Here is a 20,875-nt window from a genome sequence, read left to right as displayed (position 1 = left end):
GCTAAGACACATTCCAGCATATTTTAATTCTAAAGTGCTACTGTTTTGAAACACTTTCCATGATTTTTTTTCTAGTTTCATAAATTTTTTTTTTTTTGTAAATTACAAACGTGCACAAGTAGAGAGGTTTGTAATGAATATTCAGGTTCAACGATTATCAACCCATGGCCCCTCTTGCCTCACCCGTCCTCCCCTGCTCCCCTCCCCAGGGCTATTTAAGGCAATTCCCAGATATCATATCATCAGAAAGACTTTTTAGTGTTACTAGCAGGCTCTTCCCACCTCCAAGATTGTTTTCACTTACTAGATAAAGGGTTGCAGGGACTCCAGGAGCTTTTAGTGCTTGATGAAAGGGAAAGAAATGTGGCTTCAGACCTTTACCCCTTGAGCCAGTAGTCCTTGGGAGCAAATGAAGCCCTCCTCTTCAGATCAGTCTCTTTCAATCTTATATGTCATCTTCTGTTAACTCATCAAGTGTCCAAGAACCTACTGTGAGTGAAATAAGTGAAAGTGGAAAGTGTTAGTCGTGTCCAACTCTTTGCGACCCCATGGACTGTAGCCTGGCAGGCTCCTCTGTCCATGGAATTCTTCAGACAAGACTTCTGGAGTGAGTAGCCATTCCCTTCTCCAGGGGGTCTTCCCAACCCAGTGATCAAACCCAGGTCTCCTGCACTGCAGGCAGTTTCTTAACCATCTGAGCCACCAGGGAAGCCTGTGTTGTTGTTCTCAACAGTCGCTCAGTTCTGTTCAGTCGCTCAGTCGTGTCCAATTCTGTGACCCCACGCACTGCCGCACATCAGGCTTCCCTGTCCTTCACCATCTCCCGGAGCTTACTCAAACTCATCTCCATTAAGTCGGTGATGCCGTCCACCATCTCATCCTCTGTCGTCCCCTTCTCCTCCTGTCTTCAGTCTTTCCCAGCATCAGGGTCTTTTCCAATGAGTTGGCTCTTCTCATCAGGTAGCCAAAGTATTGGAGCTTCAGCTTTAGCATCAATCCTTCCAATGAATATTTAGGGTTGATTTCCTTTAGGATGGACTGGTTTGATCTCCTTGCTGTCCAAGGGACTCTCAAGAGTCTTCTCCAACACCACAGTTTGAAAGCATCAATTCAAAAGCAATGTGTAAGGCATAGTATATATTTTTCTTTTCAAGAGAACAGCTTTTTTGATGGCCTGATAAGGACCAGATTTCAACTTGCATCAGTATTACCTGGAGGGGGTCTGTTAAAACAGAGATACCTGTGCCCCACCCTCAGGTTTTCTGATTCTGTAGATCTGAGGTAGGACTTGAAAATTTGCGTTTCTAATTACTTGCCCTGAAAGCGGAGACAGGACCACACTTTGAGAACCACGGATGCAGACATGAGGAGCTCCTGCCATCTGGTGGACACCGAGGTCACTACACCGAGTAGAGAGAGGAGTCCAGCAACCCAGACGGTGAATTTTTTCTATCAGAGTAATTCGAAAGCCCTGGGCATACACCAGATGTGAAATGTACTCATGATCCAAGTGGTAGCTGCTGCTTCTACTTTAAGACAGTGCTCCATAGTACAGCACTTACCTGCCCACAGAAAATCAACTTCAAGGGGACATCGGGGCCTGTGGAAATGAAAAGGGTCAGTGGAGATAATTGCTGACAGACATGGAGCTGATCTTGTCTGGCGCAAATAGGCAAAACTGTAGCAAACAGGCGAAACTGTGAAGCCATTATGTTTCTCCTTAGCTTTCCTCTTACAGGCAGCCTTCTTGGATTTGCTCATGAATTCCCACCAGAGTGTTGATGTCTTAATGTTTTGTAATTTCATGAGAAAGACAGGCTAAAGAAGGCTGAGGTTTAGACCAGAGAAATGAAGTAGAAATTGGTAGGAATCTCATGGCTTCTGCCACCCTGAGAAGCTAAGATGTCGAGAGGATGGGTGGGGAGGACCCTCACCTTACCAGCTCCACATTCTTCATGGTACAACCCCAGGGTTCGGCTATGCTCCCTTCTCCTGGCCTGGGGGTGACTCTGTTACCTGGTGAAAGGAGAAGCACTTTGCTGGGCTTCAGGGGTGTGCAGGCTGTGTTCTCCTCCAGAGGCCATCCTCTGAAGAGTTGTGATGGCTGATTGTGTGATCTAGAGTGAAAAGATGGGTGGAGATGCCCATTAGTGGTAGAGATGGTGCTGTAAATCCTTAAGATGAGACTCTTCCCGAGTCTCTCCCTGATTCTCCTGCTGCCCCAAAGCCCGTGTCCTGTCAAGCGGCAGAGAGAAGCAGCACCACGCTTCACTATTTCTTATGTTGTATATGCCATGTCATCAGCACCGCCGTCTTTTACTTAGTATTCTAGGTACAGAATACTGGCTGGGGATAAAATGCAAAACTCAGACATGGTTTTGAACCAGCCCAGAATCAAAGTAAAATAATAGCCATAATTTAAATCACTTCAAATAATTAATGAGATTTAAGATTGAGCCCATCTGAAACAAAATGTAATTTATAACCAAGAACTAATTGTGGCATTTGCCGTCTTTCCGAAAAGACCTAATGCAGTTATTCAGGGGCTAATTATCGAGAGGATTATGGAAAGCTTTAGTTCCTCCAAGCCTGGCATTTTTTGAAGCATTGACTGTTAGCAGTCCGGGGAGAGTGAGCTGGAACTCAGGAAACCTTGGCCATTTCTTTCTTGAAGGTGCTGGAAGATGGGAACAGGAGAGCTGAGGGGGCCCTGGAGAATAGTTCCATTTTGGGGGTGGGGGCCCTAGAGAAGATGGTTACATTGTAGACTCATGATGTGCTTTCCACGCTGTGTGTGTGTGTGTGTGTGTGTGTGTGCGCGCGCGCGCGTGCGTGTTGTTTTGCATATTCCTATTTTTGTTCATTTAATTCATCTGGAATAATTAAGATGTGCTGGCAACTAGCATAATTTTAAAATGTCCTGATATAATGTTTGCTGTGTTTAATGACTTTGTCTAGTTTTTACTTTATTGGCTTACCTTATTCTGTATTCATGTCCACTGTCCCTCCTCCCAGATTTGTCTTGTGTGAGCTGTATGCCTTATCTTCTAGAACTTAATGCTTCTCAGAATCACCTGAAAACATTCTTCAATTTCAAGCCACCCAAAAAACTCAAGGTAGGTTTTATTAATACACTAATTACATGTGTTAACTGAGTGTAATACATTAACAAGCCAAACGGCATCCAAAGAGAATTCAGAGAGAATAGGTAGAGGGAAAACAAATTTTAAAAAAGGAGGAGGACTTGTGTATCATTTATTTTAGAAAAAAAGATAGAGTCAGGAGATGTTTTTCAGAAGCTTTGCTGAAACCTAGTGTTCAAACCAAAGAATTAACTTCCTTCCTTTTTCTATGCTTCATTTAAATACTAGTTATTGTTTGTTTATTTTTGTTATAGCGGAACAATTTTGTACCTGAAAAATCTGTAAAAATGTCCTGGGGGCTTACGTTTTGCCTTCTTATTGATCCAGCCTTAGCTTCTGTTTAGGAAGCAGTGATTTCAGATCTTCGTTCTTGCTTCTCTGCACATGCTTCTGCATTTCTGAGGCAGAACGAAGCTCAAGGAATGTTGATTGATGGAGCAGCTTACTCTGCTGTGGAACCCAGTGTCTCGTGCTTTAATGTGAATATAGCTCATGTGGCATTCTTGTGAAAATGAGATTCTAACCTAGTAGGTCTGGGGTGGGCCTGAGACTCTCCTTTCTAACAACTATCCTGGCAAGCCATTGCTGCTGGTCCATGGACCATACTTAATTAAGCAGAGAGATCACAGACTGATGGTACCCCAATTTTCTGCACAGTGGAATCACCTGGGAAGTTTTAAAAACTGCTGATGCCTGGACCCCACTCTCAGAGATTCTGATTCAAGTGGTCCAAAGTAAGGCCTGAGTATAGGGATTTTTCAAGGACCCCGCCCACGTGGCTGTAACATGCTGATGAATTTGGGAACCGTTGCAACAAGCTGGGGTTGGACTCAAGTGTTTCATTAAAATTTATTTTGCAGAATGGAGACCAATTGCTTTTTATTATCTACTAGTTTTACTTTATTTAGGAACCAAATTAATTTAGATCCAAAGTATCCTCTGGATCCATTTGAAGTCAAGAATCTGACACCCTCTTCACTGCCAGGGAGCTGCTGCTGCTGCTAAGTTGCTTCAGTCATGTCTGACTCTGTGCGACCCCGTAGATGGCAGTCCACCAGGCTCCCCCATCCCTGAGATTCTCTAGGCAAGAACACTGAAGTGGGTTGCCATTTCCTTTTCCATTGCAGGAAAGCGAAAAGTGAAAGTAAAGTTGCTCAGTCGTGTCTGACCCTCAGCGACCCCATGGACTGCAGCCTTCCAGGCTTCTCCATCCATGGGATTTTCCAGCCAAGAGTACTGGAGTGGGGTGCCATTGCCTTCTCCGACTTCAACCCTATGTGAACCCTAAGTGATCCCCTTTGTAGACCTGGGAGGGGAACGATCAAGATCTTCCAGAGTTTCCAATGCAGGATCTTACCAGATCCCCCCAGCAAGAACTGTGAGGCAGCTGGGATGGTCTCATTTTACACATGGGTTTGCAGAACACAAAAGGTTAAATAACTTACTTAACCTTTGCTGGGAGGTCACAGGGCTGGCACTGAACCCCATGACTGAGACCCAAAGCCCATTTTTTTTCCAGTAAATCAGGCTTGTGTATAATATCCCACCCTTTAGGGAAGCTTTGCTTCCGTTTCATTTATTATTTTAGTGCCTTGTGCCACCAACCAGAGAAAGCATACGTGTCCCAAAGAACAGGAGCCTTTACTCATACCCTTTTTATATTTGCTGAAATGATTTTGCTCTTAGTAGGTGAAGAAGTTTCATTTGATTGATGGGCCTTCTTACAAGCTCTGGGCTCCAATGGAACTCCCATTGGGAATCAGGGCAGTGTCTTAACCCTTTTAAGGTCTCCCAACAAGCCCAGTGTAAATAAATGGATGGATGGAGTCCCGACAGGGGTGTAGTTAGATAGGTGTCATGAGAAAAAATGTCAGTTGTAAATAAGCCTAGATAATTAGAAGTTTATTTCTAGCCCTTCATTATTATATAGAAGAAAAAAGTAAGCTTGAAGCTTCATTTTGTTATGCCAAACTGACTTTGTAATTCAGTCATGGGATACATTTTACATAGTTGCAACTTGTATATGCATAAAATTTTATTTCTGACTTTTTGAACTAATGGCATTTTATTTGCATATTTCTATTTCTTCACATGATTCACTTATTTTACTGACTCTGCAGTCTTGTTGCTGTATGGTAATCAATTTAACCAGTTTTCTACTCTTTCCACTTGAGCTGTTTTCAAAAACAAATTTTTAGTGTTCAGTATTTAAAGGTTTTAGTATTTAAAGTATTTAGTATTTAATATATTGATAAAAATAATCTTAGCACTTTGGGGGGTTTAAAATTACTGTTTTAAAGGGCAAAAGAAGATAAGAATAGTACTTATTATATAATTGCATATAGTTTTCCAGAAAATGATTACAATGTGCCCAACAAAATTATCAGTGCAGTGTTTAAAAATATTTTTCCATCTTTTGCCAGTAGGTGAATAATTAAATCTATTTAATATTGTTTGTCTTTCTCATATCTTTGAGTAAGGACAACTGATACATTTGAAAATGCTTTCCTATAATAAAATAGTCAATTTTGAGAAAGGGTGCTGAGTGGAAGAGGTATCCCCTGGCTTGAGGGATAAATAAGAAAAACTTTTCTGGCATTTAGGGGAGTGACGTGGGAGAGTAAATTGAGATAGAAACAGAGAAAGTGAAGAAACTGGAAACAGGATATACATATACATCAGGTGTACAGAGGCTACTGGGAGTTAGAGAAGATGAGACATGGTGGTTAGTAAGGGTGAGGTTGAGGTTAAGCTCTGAAGGAAGATCAAGAAGGTTTAAAGTGAATGCTGAAAATGGGGAGAGGGACTGCAGAAACGGAAAGCGTTTCTGTTGTGGGGGGTTGTGCACTGGCCACAGGAAAGGGTCTCCCCCTTAATTATTTCCCCCAGAGTGGACAGAGTCCCAGATAGGAAATGATTACACACAGGGCAAGTAAGTCAGCCTGAGTGTATTTTGAACTGGTAACTCGGCTTCAGAAAAGACATTCCTCTTGTGGCAGTAATTGTGCGGTTAAGACGAATGACGTCCTGCTCTCTTTCTCTCATCAGAAGGTGGATTTTTCCTACAACCAAATTTCAGAAATGTGCAGTTTATCGGCATACGAGTCTCTCACGAAACTAATTTTGGACAGTATCCTTTGAATGAGTAATGGGGAACGTTTGGTTAATAGGCCCATGTAGTTGATACATGTGTAATTAATACGTGTGTACTCGATGATGTGAAGTAGTGCCAGATAGGCAAATTTACTAGAGATGTGTGACTCACTGAAATGGCTCAGAATTGATACTCACAAAATGAAGGAAGGTTTCTTACTGACCATGGAGTAAGATTGTAAGCAAAGCTTGCCAAGAACTTCTTACACCTGAAAAGCTAAGAAGTCAGTCATTCTTCTGATAAACATAGGCTTACTTTTAATTCTAGAACCAGATAAGAAGTTCTGTTTACCCAACTCCCTTCTTCAAATTGACTTAAACTGGTACCCTATTTTATGTAAATCCAGTATCTGAAAATCCAGATATGACCAAAATGAGTATTTATTTTACAGAAAAATTCATACAAAGCTCCCTTTAACTAGCAATCTTCTCCAGTGTATTTCAAACGGTGCTTCCATAAAAAATGTTTTAACAGTTATTAAACCAACAACGTTTGATTCATAGCCAACTTTAGCAACACACCTGATTCTTGAGCCAGGCTCCTGTGCAAACAGAGCACCTACTTTCAAGTTGACACACTCCAGCTTCTAGACCCTAAGGGGTTGACAGGGGATCTGTGAGTTTAATGAGCTTGAACTTCTTTACACCAGAGACTGATGTTCTCTGGGTGATAAGGGAGCAGTGCCTTCTCTTTCTCGGTAAGTATCTTTCTACCCACCTGAGGATTTTTCGGGGCAGAGTGGAGAATGAATTGATTGCCCTCGGGTGCCTCATTCCAGGGATGTGGCAGCAGCTACTACACACTACACTTGTAATGAGGCGGGGATGTGGGGAGAACAGAAGATACATTTTCTTGAAGACATATTTTGTAGGAAAAACCCTTTATTGGTATATGATGGAAAGCTTAAAACATAGCATCACTCTCTTTAGAACTTATATGTGAAAATGAGCAATTAGTGGAAATTTAGATGGTGCTCTTGAAACAAGCAAGCGTTCCTGAACATTGCCTAATAAGAAAATGATCAAAATGAAACAAAATGAAAGACGGATTTGTTTTGATGACAAGCTAAAAGTAGTACACATTAACAGCACCCATTCACAGAACCTTCACTTTATGCTTGACTGTCGTACATGTATTGCATTTGCAAAGAGATACAGTCTGACAGCCCTGAAGCAGTCTGGCTTGGAGATCTCATCATCTCGGGCCATCTAGAAGAATGCTCCTCAAGGAGTAGCAGCAGCAGCAGCAGCAGCAGCAGCAGCATTGCCTTGGAACTTCTTAGAAATGCAGGCTCTTGGAGGCTACCCCAGACCTCAGAAATCAGAATCTGCATTTTTAACAAAACCCCCGGGTGATGTGAGTCAATCCTAAAGCTTGAAAAGCACTAGTCTAGAAGTCAGCTGCCCCCTAAGCCCCAAGCAGCCAGAAGAAATTGAGCATCAAGAGCCACTTGTATCCCCCAGGGTACCCTGAGTGACACTGTGACGCAGCAGTCTGGAATTCTGTCTCCCAGAAAAATAGTCTTCCATGTGCAGCATGGAATTGTCAGAGAAAACATTTCAATGGTATTTTGGACTGAAGATGCTCTTTAAAGCATATCATGAAAGTCTCAATTTCTACTAAATTTATCTTTCCATGTAAAAAGCTAAACTATTATGACTTTGTACATGTCAGTGGAGGAAGAAATCAGGGTTTTTTTTAAAACTTCACTTTAGATGTAACAATGGAGTCTTCTCTCCAAAATATAAAAAGCTTTAATTACTATATCAGAATGGATTGAAATTCAGAACATGGACACAAAATTAGAATGTACCATAGCACTGTTGCTCACCTGGGTTTTTAAAAATGCAAAGACAAATACCCAGAACAAGCTGCCCTTCATAAACAACTTCTTAGATAGCTTACAGCTTTGAATGAGGGTAGGCTAGTTTTTAAACAGTACTAACGATGCCTCTTTCTTTTGTTCCGTGCAGGCATATCATGTTGTGTGTAATTATGTAATTAGAGTTTTGAAGACTAAAAAGCTTTAAGATAAAGAATTTCTAGACAATTTTTTAATGCCAGTACATTTGAAAACTTAGATGAAGTTAATAAATCCCTAGAAACATGTTCTGTACCAAAGCACTGACGTGGAGATAGAAACACTGAGTAGTCCTATAACTATTAAAGTAACTCGTTACAAATTAAAATGAATTAAATATCTTCACACAAAAACCCCACCAGACCAAAACTTTGAAGAACAGACTTTTCAAAAATGAACAAATTCTTTCAAAGATTTAAAACAAGGCGTATGCACAGTTCATTCTAATAAGATTACTTTGATACCCAAACCAGACAAGGAAAGATAAGAGAAAGGAAAATGGCAGGCTTATTTCACTTGTGATATAGACGTAAAAATCCTAAATAAAATATTAGTGCACTGCATCTGACAATATATGAAAAAGATAATATACCATGACCAAGTTACGTTTATCTCATGAATGTAAGGCGAGTTTAACAGTAGCAGATTTTAAAATGTCATTAATAACTTGAACAGATTAAGGGAAATAAATCATGTGAGCAATAGATACAGAAAATTTAATAGAATCTATTTTTGCTTCACAATAAAAACTTAGTAAACTAGTAATAGGAAATTTCCTCGACTTGGTAAGAATGTCAACAAAAATATTTGAAACAAACTTTATCTCAACTGGAGGCATGTTAAAAGCACTCTTTAAACTCAAGGATGCAAGGCAAGATAACTACCTTTGCCACTTCTAACCATCATTGTTTTAGAGGTGTTGCTCAGTACCAAAAGATAAGAGAAAGAAATTAAAGGAAGATATAAAGATGGATACAGAGGAAAAGTCATTTTTATAGATGATGTGATTGTCTACAGAGAATAGGTAAAAGAACTTGAAATAAATTACTAGAAATAATAGAGTTTTGAGAGTTGAACAAGATAGTTGGATATGATTTCAATAAACAGAAATCAGCTGCATTACTCTACACCACAAACAAGCAAGTAGAAAACACAACCTTTAAAAGAAACACTATTTACAAAAATATATTTCTTATTAAAGATGAGCAAGACCTGTAGAGGGAACATAATAAAACTTTACTGAAGAGTATTAAAGACATAGCTGAAGGGAAATATATTATGTTCCTGGATATGAAGATGGGAGAAGGTATGTAAAAATAATTTTATAGAAAATGAATCAGAAAGACTAATAAACATATGAAGACATGTCAACCTCACTTGTACTCAGGGAAATGCAGTTCAAGACCATGAGATACTGTGTCGCAGCCATTCAATTGGCAGAATGTAAGAAATCTAAAAATACCCCATGTTGGAGAACACATAGGTCAAGAGGATCTCTGTTTTTCTTCCTATGGTTGTGAAATTAGTTCAGCCACTTTGGAAAGCAATTTTGTGCAGTCTTGTACGGTTGAACGTCCACATTTTGTGACCTAGCCCTTTCATTCTTATGTCTAGGAAGTTTAGCATACGTGTACCTGGAGGCTTGTGTAAGAATGCTCGTAGCAACATTGCTTATAACAGCAAAAATTGAAATAGCCCAAATACTCCTTGATAAGAGAGAGCATAAATAAATTATGGTATACTGATACAACAGCATTATCATACAGTAGTGAAAATGAGTGAACTCTATTTCCATGTGCCAGTTCAGCTGGCTGTTAATAAAACCAAATATAGTTTAGGTATAAAATCAAAGGGGAAAGGAAAGAATAGGCAGTTCAGTCTAGGGGTTATCTCTGAGAGAGGGGCATCAGGAAGTTACAGGAGACATGGCAGCTCAGGGTGTAAGACACAAAAGAGGCCACTGCCAGGCCTTCTTAAGTCTTAAATTTGGAACCAGGACTTTTCTGCCGTATTCTCTGGGTTAAGGCAGGTCATGGGTGCAGCCTGGATTCAAGAGGAGACACCTGTACAAGAGCATGAATAAGCAGAGGCATGTATCAGACGACCACAGACCTGTGTTTCTAAGAATATTCATCAAAGTTGTAAAAGTAAATAGAAGCAGGCCAAATATGACCAACAATGTACCCATTTTCCATTAAAAATTTTTTCTAATTTAAAAATTAGAAATTAATTTCCTTGAAAATAATTATTTACCAAACTTCAAACTTTAGCTCTATCAGAATTCCCCGGAGGGCTTGTTAAAACACCTGTTGCTGGTCCCCATCCTCCAGAGCTTTTGCTTAAGTAAGTCTGGAGTGGCACCTGAGAATCTGCATCACGAACAAGTTCCCGTTGTTCAGCTGCTAAGTTGTGTCCAACTCTTAGTGACCCCATGGACGGCAGCCCGCCAGACTCCTGTCCTTCATAGCTCCCAGAGTTTGCTCAGATTCATACCTGTTGAGTCAGCAATGCTATCTAACCTTCTCATCCTCTGCCAATTCCTAGGTGATGCTGATGTTGCTGGTCTGAGGACCACACTTTTGAGATCCACAGCTCTAACCTAATCAATCCTTCTCTATTATATGTTGAATATCATGTTGTTTCAATCTGATACCATTCTGCTGCTGCTGCTGCTCCTTGTCCTTTTTTAAGTGCTTTAGAAATTTAGCTGCTATGTATTTTAAACTTTTTAAATTTGTTCAAGCTTTCCTTAGTGAGCATCTGTATTATCTATTTGAGGGGAAAGAAATGCACCTTTGTTTAAAATAAAATTAACATAGAAGTATAATTATCAATATTAGAAGCAGTTATTTAAAATAAAAACAAATCAGTTAATCAAACCAGTAGTGCTGACAATATGATTATAGTAGATTATGTTAATAACTCAATGTTCAGTTCAGTCGCTCAGTCGTGTCCAACTCTTTGCGACCCCATGAATCGCAGCACGCCAGGCCTCCCTGTCCCTCACCAGCTCCCGGAGTTCACTCAGACTCACGTCCATCGAGTCGGTGATGCCATCCAGCCATCTCATCCTCTGTCGTCCCCTTTTCCTCCTGCCCCCAATCCCTCCCAGCACCAGAGTCATTTCCAATGAGTCAACTCTTCACATGAGGTGGCCAAAGTACTGGAGCTTCAGCTTTAGCATCATTCCTTCCAAGGAAATCCCAGGGCTGATCTCCTTCAGAATGGACTGGTTGGATCTCCTTGCAGTCCAAGGAACTCTCAAGAGTCTTCTCCAACACCACAGTTCAAAAGCATCAATTCTTCAGCGCTCAGCCTTCTTCACAGTCCAACTCTCACATCCATACATAACCACAGGAAAAACCATAGCCTTGACTAGACTGACCTTAGTCGGCAAAGTAATGTCTCTGCTTTTGAATATGCTATCTAGGTTGGTCATAACTTTTCTTCCAAGGAGTAAGCGTCTTTTAATTTCATGGCTGCAGTCACCATCTGCAGTAATTTTGGAGCCCAAGAAAATAAAGTCTGACACTGTTTCCACTGTTTCTCCATCTATTTCCCATGAAGTGATGGGACCAGATGCCATGATCTTCATTTTCTGAATGTTGAGCTTTAAGCCAACTTTTTCACTCTCCTCTTTCACTTTCATCAAGAGGCTTTTAGTTCCTCTTCACTTTCTGCCATAAGGGTGGTGTCATCTGCATATCTGAGGTGATTGATATTTCTCCCGGCCATCTTGATTCCAGCCTGTGTTTCTTCCAGTCCAGCGTTTCTGATGATGTACTCTGCATAGAAGTTAAATAAGCAGGGTGGCAATATACAGCCCTGACGTACTCCTTTTCCTCTTTGGAACCAGTCTGTTGTTCCATGTCCAGTTCTAACTGTTGCTTCCTGACCTGCATACGGATTTCTCAAGAGGCAGGTCAGGTGGTCTGGGATTCCCATCTCTTTCAGAATTTTCCACAGTTTATTGTGATCCACACAGTCAAAGGCTTTGGCACAGTCAATCAAGCAGAAATAGATGTTTTTCTGGAACTCTCTTGCTTTTTTGATGATCCATCGGATGTTGGCAATTTGATCTCTGGTTCCTCTGCCTTTTCTAAAACCAGCTTGAACATCAGGGAGTTCATGGTTCAGGTATTGCTGAAGCCTGGCTTGGAGAATTTTGAGCATTACTTTACTAGCATGTGAGATGAGTGCAATTGTGTGGTAGTTTGAGCATTCTTTTGCATTGCCTTTCTTTGGAATTGGAATGAAAACGGATCTTTTCCAGTCCTGTGGCCACTGCTGAGTTTTCCAAATTTGCTGGCATATTGAGTGCAGCACTTTCACAGCATCATCTTTCAGGATTTGAAATAGCTCTACTGGAATTCCATCACCTCCACTAGCTTTGTTCATAGTGATGCTTTCTAAGGCCCACTTGACTTCACATTCCAGGATGTCTGGCTCTAGGTGAGTGATCACACCATCGTGATTATCTGGGTCATGAAGATCTTTTTTGTACAGTTCTTCCGTGTATTCTTGCCACCTCTTCTTAATATCTTCTGCTTCTGTTAGGTCCAGAGCATTTCTGTCCTTTATCGAGCCCATCTTTGCATGAAATATTCCCTTGTTATCTCTAATTTTCTTGAAGAGATCTCTAGTCTTTCCCATTCTGTTGTTTTCCTCTATTTCTTTGCACTGATCGCTGAAGAAGACTTTATCTCTTCTTGCTATTCTTTGGAACTCTGCATTCAGATGCTTATATCTTTCTTTTTCTCCTTTGCTTTTGGCTTCTCTTCTTTTCACAACTATTTGTAAGGCCTCCTCAGACAGCCATTTTACTTTTTTGCATTTCTTTTCCATGGGGATGGTCTTGATCCCTGTCTCCTGTACAATGTCACGAACCTCATTCCATAGTTCATCAGGCACTCTATCAGATCTAGTCCCTTAAATCTATTTCTCACTTCCACTGTATAATCATAAGGGATTTGATTTAGGTCATACCTGAATGGTCTAGCGGTTTTCCCTGCTTTCTTCAATTTAAGTCTGAATTTGGTAATAAGGAGTTCATGATCTGAGCCACAGTCAGTTCCTGGTCTTGTTTTTGCTGACTGTATAGAGCTTCTCCATCTTTGGCTGCAAAGAATATAATCCATCTGATTTTGGTGTTGCCCATCTGGTGATGTCCATGTGTAGAGTCTTCTAATGTTAGCTATATGATATTAACTGTTTAGTTTATTATACTATTTTGTCCTTTGTAGGTGGGCAACTGATAATTAATTGATAAGCACCCCAAAATGGAAGAAGAAAAACTTTACCAAGGATAAGTACATTTGTTTAGGTTTAAGAAAGGATGCAGTTTATTCTTTACCTATATATACTAATTGATTGTTCATTGGAATTTATTCTATGATTATAGAATCAGGAAATTTTGAAAAATTGATCCATAGAATTTTTAGATCTAGACAGGACTCTAGGGATCATCTAGTGCTGTTATTTATTTTATTTTTTTCTTTTCTTTTTTCTTTTTTGTCTTCAGTGCTCTTATTTTATGAGTGAAGCCCAAGACCCAAGGACATGTCCAAGATTATTTGGTAAATGGTTGAACCAAGACTAGTCTTCTGAATTCCGTTGTTCTTCCCATGTTGCAATTCATTGAATAATTACTACTTTTATCACATAGCCATTTAAAGTGTCTGCACGTTTCATTTCTTAAAGAGATTCACTCTCAGAGTGAAGAACATTTTTCACTGGTAAGGTGATATACATCCTTCAGGATTGATTTTGGTTAAAGCCATCACTGTGGTTCTTTCCACTAAGAGAATTGTGATGGATTTCCTACTTATTTCTTAGTAACTGTTTTCTATACACCAGGCCCATATTTTATGATTGTAGACAAATGAATAAGAGCAAATACCAGAGTAGCGAATAATTCATGTCAAGCACTGTGAACTGCTGACAGCATCACCAAAATGTAAAAATATATTGCTGGACTTTTCCCTCGCTGGAAAGTTATGCTTATGTGCCTTTGGGTTCCTTCACTCAGTCTCCATGAGGATCTAACATTCCACAGTAAAAGATTTATTCATAGGATCATAAAACTTTAGAGTTAGGATGCAGTGTGTTGATTCTTAGTTCTTTGAGTCTCTTTCTCCTAATAGTGGCCTTTTAAAATTGAAATATATCTATGAGAATTAAGCTAGTAAACTAATTCACTGTAACATTTTAATGACTTAACTGATTATATTTCTTCTTACTGAATAGTCCCAAGACCTATTAAAGAATGTGAAAGAATAATGTTAGGAGGAAGGGCAACTAACGTTTCATGAAGGTTGTTAAGAAAATGAGATGGGAGAGATAAAGTTATTCCTGAACTCAGAGCATTGGATGGACCAGTCCTGCATACTGACTGTTGTCATTGCTGACAGTCACATATGATGTAACTATGGAAGTGGAGACTTACACCACGGTTAAAAGTACTCTTTACTTAAGAACATGATTGCAGTTGATCTTTGAATAATGGTAAGAGTTAGGGACCAACCCAGAGCAATTGAATATCTTCACAGAACTTTATAGTAACTTCTTTGTTAGCCACAGTTCTGCATCAGTGGATTCAACCAGCCTCCATAGATGATGTATCACTGTAGTATGCATTTAGTGAAAAAGAAAAAACAACTCAAGTATAAGTGGTCCCATAAATTTCAAACCTATTTTTCAAAGGTCAGGTGTAATTTATAATGCTTGAAATTCCTTGAAATTTAAAGAGGAGTGAAGAGTTGGGAAACAGACAGTTTTGGTGAAGTGGGAGTATTTATCAGCAGAGATGTTCAGTCAATTCCTCATCCTTTGCCCCAGTGTAGAAGCACTGGCCGTGACTGCAGGGGGCATCTGTTTTCCTCCTTCTTCTGGCCCTTGCAGTACTAATTTCATAATATATGACTTTCCCTCCTATTCAAAGCTAGAGAATAAACTGAATGTAGTCTCTCATGTCTTGGAAAATCATTATACACACAGTCAACAAGCTTTCCTTTTCAATTCCCATTGTCTCTTGACGGTTTCTGGATCTCCATATTCTAGTTTTCTAATTCCTGCCTGCTTCCCATGGGAATCCTTCCTGACTCAGCCACTGACAAGCATTTGTTTTACTCTCCATCGTAACTGAGTATCTTCATTTCTGCTGAGGCTGAGCTACCAAGACCCTAGTGCTCCTGAAATAGTTCTTAAGAGACTATTGCTTCCTGGGCTAGAGTGAAACAGTTGTCCATTTGAAGTTTTCCATGCTTAATTTTTCTTGCCCAAGAGTGCTACTCTAAGGATATTTTAATTCATCTATGGAGTGATTATTTAAACAGCTCAAAGAAAATGGAAGCAGAAAGAGGGATCCTGTTTATGAGCATAAATGTCTGTCTGTAGAGCTAGTCTGGCGGGAAGCTTTGTGAAAGTGGTTTTGAAATGCATGCTGACAATAAGCAGAATTATGCTTCCACTTAAGGACTGAATCTGGAATCTGTGAGGAAAATCGAGGAATTTCCAGTTCGTTTGGCAGTATTTTCTCATCATTGCTTTTAGTTTCTGAATTAACAGGTGTCTCTGACCTAGTTCTTTCAGAAGCCATCCTGGCCCAAATCCTCGTTTGTGTGCTATTGGCCAGGAGGCAGAGGATATGATTCCTTAGCTTCATCTGCTTGTAATTTAGTAACAATAACATCATGCCTTGTAAGTGTGAGGTACTTGGTAGTTGGTACAACTCATTCACACCTTTTCCTCATGATCTAACTTTTGGGCTTCATGGCAACCTGGTGTTATCTTCATTGTACAGATGGAAAGTCTGAGCAGAGAGAAATTATGTCACACAACTAGTAAGTAATAGAGTTAGGATAACTACAGATAATTATGAAGCAAAATGTGTGTTTTTGTGATACGGTCTATTCCTTTCTCTTCAAAGCATTCGTTGGTTCTGAGATTGATCTCCATAGGTGGGGTACCCAAAGTTGACCAGAAAAGGCTTTGAGGAAAAAACAGTTTGTCTAGAGTGAATACCAAGAATAGGAATTGCCCCGATATTTACAGTTATAATAAACACTGCCAGACTGCCTCCAGAGAGGCTGTACCATAATGAACCCTCTCACTCAGTGGTATGAAAGAATCTATTCTTCAAAACTTTAAAAATGTTTACCAAACTGATAGGCAAAGAGTAACATCTTAATTTACTTTCTCCTGACTACAGGTGAACCAGAGTGTCCTTTCATGTTTTTATGGTGGTGGTGGTGGTGTAGTTGCTAAGTTGTGTCTGACTCTTGTGACCACATGGACTGTAGCCCTCTATCCATAGGATTTCCCAGGCGAAAATACTGGAGTGGCTTACCATTTCCTTTTCCCTGTTATGTTAGCCACTTGGATTTGCTCTTCTGAGAATTTCTTGATTATCTTCTTTCCCCATTTTCTACTGGGCTATTGTCATCTTTATATTTTCTAGATGCTTAATTCTTTGTCTACTCTGTATGTTGTGAATATATGGTCTCCAAATCTGTCACTCGTACTAATTTATGTAATTAAAAAAATAAAAAAATAAATAAATAAAAGTAAAAAAAAATAAAATAAATAGATAACAAAAAAAAAGTAATAGAAGTAGAGAAATGAGGCTATTCATCAAAAAGAAATGCTTAATATGCCAGTCTAAAGCAAATTTTAAAAAAAAGAAAGAGAAAACTTAAAAAGTGGAATTTTAAATCCTGAAGAATGGGCAGATTTTAGAAATAATTAGGAAAGCAGTATTAAAAAAAAAAAAAAGTCAAATGTAAATTCCTGAACTATTAAGAACATGGACCTGGCAGAATTGGAGAATTCTCACTGGATTATAATGGGGATGAAATTCAATAAATAGGTTTTGCTTCAAGTAAATGGCCTTAAATGCCAGAGTGAAGATTTTGGAATTTGTCCTGTAAGAGTTTGTTAATTGAAGCATGATATCCAGTCAATATTTTGAAAAAAATTTAACCTGACTATAGGGTGTAAGATGACTTGAAGACAAGAAGAAATGTAAGTTAGAGGTATGCACTGGTACCAAAGCTGCATTAAGGTGGGGGTGAAAAACAATGGCATATTTGAAGAGATGTTTTAAAGCAAAAAATGCCAGGTCTTGGTGATGACTGAACGCCCTGAAAATGACAATTGGCTGAGAAAATGATGATGCCTTAGGCTACTTGGGAAGGAAAACTGAGCTTTGGTGGATAATGACATTAAGTCCTGGAAATTTGCCCAAAAGCTGTTCATCTCCAAATTTTCTCAGTTGACCTCTCAGATGACCCATTTTCTGCAGATGACATCACCCGGGCTGTTTTCCCGGTTATGGGGATGATAAAGCACGTGTGCTTCCCCAGGACAACCCTGGATTCAGAACTTCTGCCTGTAGGAAAGTACAAGAGTTTCCCATGAAGACCATTAAGGGAGCAAAGGAAAAATGCTGCCAAAGAGGCAGCTTTGAACCACCCTGATGGTTTCACTCTGGCGAGTAATTGTTTTTTCCTTACCAATTAAATGAGTCACATATGAATACAGATGCAACTGAGGGCACTCAAAAGCTGTTCCTTTAAAAAAAAAAAAGTAGTGCTAGTACTAACTTCTTTCTTTTCTTTTTCTTTTTTTAAAAATTTTTATTGGCGTATAGTTGATTTACAATGTGTTAGTTTCAGGTGTACAGCAAAGTGAATCAGGTATGTTGCTAAGTCAATATATGTAAAGTATACATATACATACACACACACACACATATATACATCCATTCTTTTTCAGATGTTTTCCCCATGTAAGTATTAACTTACATATAGAAAATATTTTAAGATTTGACATGCTTTGTATTGGGCATGTAATACTTTTTATTTATGCTGTTGTCTGGTATTTCTAATGATGAGTTGACACTGATTCATTGTTTCTTCAAAATGTTTCCAGTAACATTTTCCTTAAACATAGTTGTGGTGTACAGGCAATGAGATAACTGAAATCAGTGGACTAGAGCTGTGTAGCAGTCTTAACTACCTTAGTTTGGCCAACAACAAGATCACAACCATTAACGGCTTAGGCATATTACCAATCAAAATACTTTGTCTGGTGAGTCTACCAAAAGTGTTATTCTTTATATAAGTACTAATTAATGTCTTAGTGATAATATGAATGATAGCCAGGATTTTTCAGTTTTATAAAGAGCTAGTTTCTTTATGAAATATCATGATCTTCCATTTTGTTTGCTCCTTTTCATATCTGGTTTGTTTATGTGTGTTTGATGAATATTTCATGCTTAAGATAAAATGATTTTCTAACTTGGTATACAAATTCCATTTTTTAAAAGACTGACTTTACCACTGAGAAAGAAAGGCATACTTTTAGCACCTGTTAAGAATGTATTTATAATGTCTTATTAATGCAATAATAGTTAAACATATTTAAGCATAATATTTGGACTTCCCTGGTGGCTCAGCAGTAAAGAATCCACCTGCCAATGCAAGAGACACAGGTTTGATCCCTGGGTCGGGAAGATCCCCTGGAGAAGGAAATGGCACTCACTCCAGTATTCTTGCCTGGGAAATGCCATGAACAGAGGAACTTGGCAGGCTATTGTCCATGGGGTTGCAGAGTCGGAAACGATTTAGTGACTAAACAACATGAAGAAAAGTAATATTTATTGCAGTTAAAGTGTCATTGCAAAAAAAAAAAACCTTCATTACTTTCAAATGAACCACTGGGCACTGAATTTTGGCAATCCTTTTATATCACTATATGCTAGTCTCCCATTCTAGAAAACCAGAATTATGAATAAATTTATTCATAATTTATTATGAATGAATAAGTAAATAAAGTTCATTTATTCTCTCTGGCTGAGAATAAATGAACAATTTCCTTCAGAAAGTTAATATTTTAAATTTTTTCCCCATGAAGAGCACTATCCTTAAGCTATATGACATGCTCTGTGACTGTGACTGAATGAAAACATAGACAACTTACTTAAAAATCAGCAGGATCATATTAGTTCCAACCATATATACAGTATTTTTGAAGTAATAGTCTAGCTCACTAGTTTGGGGGCTGATAAAGTAGTTTGTGGATGACCTAGGAGTCTTTCTTCTTCCTTCCTACCCTTAGATGGCTTTTCTGTTCTTCATTTTATCTGTCACAGGATAGGCAAGGATTTTAAGCCATGAGACTAGTAATTTATTAATCTCTTATGTTAACTATCCCACAGAAGATTGTTGAACTGTTGTTTAAGATGGCATCTTGGGTTATCTGCAGATTTTTTTACAGATATGATGCATTATTTCTGTCTTGTTTAACCACAGACAGCTGGTGGTTGGTTATGTGTTAATTTTTCTTTCCCCAAGCTTGAAGCCTGAAGTGTTTTTTCAAGACTCTTCACTCCTTACGGTGAATTAGATGAGGGCAAACTACTGACTGCCAGTAGAGACGTGGTAAAGTTTAATTATTCCCCTGAAGTTTCATATTTTCTGTCCACTAAGGCACAGTGGCAAAGCTGTAAATGAAAATGACTTCAGCAAGTCAAATTGCAAACTTAAAAATTATAAAAGAAAGTCACATTTTAAAATTATGATAACTTGAAGGATTCTTGGCAGTATGTTCTATTCAATTTGCAGCTTGTTGCAACTTTATGCTTTTCTTTATGTATCTTTTTACATTGCATTCCTGTTCACTTTAAGTAGAGCATGGCATGTGGAAAGAGATATACAGCTGCGCATAGGGAATGAGAATTCAGCTCGTTATTAAGAATAACAACACATAGCACTTTTATCGTAAGACCTTGTTTCAGTAACTGAATAAGTAAACTGTGTTGACAGTTTCATCTCAAGCAGCTTTTAGAAAAAGCATAAAAAAACTTACTTTTCCTACAAGTAGATTAGATAGATTGTTCCCCATTCCCTTTCCCATCATCCAAGATTAACTAGAAAATACAGAATTTTCCATCATTCATTTTCCTTAAAATGTTTGAGAATGGTAAAGCTTTCTTTTCTATATATTAATAAAATACATAAAATGAGACTCATTTGTTTCAATAGTTTTCATGCTTTTTAAAAGAATTGTGGTATCAGTAAAACAATTGTACTCCTGAAAGTAATTCACTTTATTGAGATAAATTCAGAGGGAAAAAAAGAGCCATTCACTATACAAACCAATTGTTAATTCCCTACTTTTACAATAAATATTAAAGGAAAATATGGTTCACTCATGGTCTGTTCTGCCAGCCACCTCCTTTAGCAAGTAAGGACAATCCATTCCAAACTTCAAAAAATCATTGTGTCTTAGTAAACGTCATTTGTTTATTTTTCCCCCTCCCAACTTGGGAGATTGAAACTATTTCTCATTTCATTTATTTAATAAACTAGTTTCTAACTGCTCCCTTTTCCCTGCTCAACATGATGAAAAGTGCAAAAGGAACTGTTCTTGCAGAAACTGGCCATGTGCTTTGAGGAGAGACGTATCAGTTTTTCATCACTGGATAAAAGATTTGACTAGATGACTTTCAACTCAAATTCTGATTTGACATATTTCTCCAAGTTCTGCTTTCTCCTATGACCATAGACTATCCAATTAAACATTTCTGTGCCTTACTCTGCTCTTGGGCATCTACCACTTTGAAAGCCATCAGAGACACACTAAAAAAGAATTACAGTTTATCTTCCACATCGATGGCACATCAAAAGTCTTTAGGAAGAAGTGTATTATGTATGT

The 20,875-nt window shown here is 38.7% G+C and overlaps 1 protein-coding gene across 1 annotated transcript in view; it reads left to right on the top strand.

The window, feature by feature from the left end:
• LRGUK (leucine rich repeats and guanylate kinase domain containing) overlaps positions 1–20,875 on the top strand; it is a 103,109-nt gene that overhangs the window by 11,583 nt on the left and 70,651 nt on the right. Inside the window, exons 4-6 of the mRNA XM_005679484.1 lie at positions 3,016–3,116; positions 6,192–6,273; positions 18,123–18,247. Coding sequence (XP_005679541.1) covers positions 3,016–3,116; positions 6,192–6,273; positions 18,123–18,247 — 308 coding nt within the window. The remainder of the gene's footprint in view (positions 1–3,015; positions 3,117–6,191; positions 6,274–18,122; positions 18,248–20,875) is intronic.

The sequence above is a fragment of the Capra hircus genome, chromosome 4 (assembly GCF_001704415.2).
Source record: "Capra hircus breed San Clemente chromosome 4, ASM170441v1, whole genome shotgun sequence".
Classification (NCBI taxonomy): Eukaryota; Metazoa; Chordata; class Mammalia; order Artiodactyla; family Bovidae; genus Capra; species Capra hircus.
This window is presented reverse-complemented; position numbering and strand designations above follow the sequence as displayed.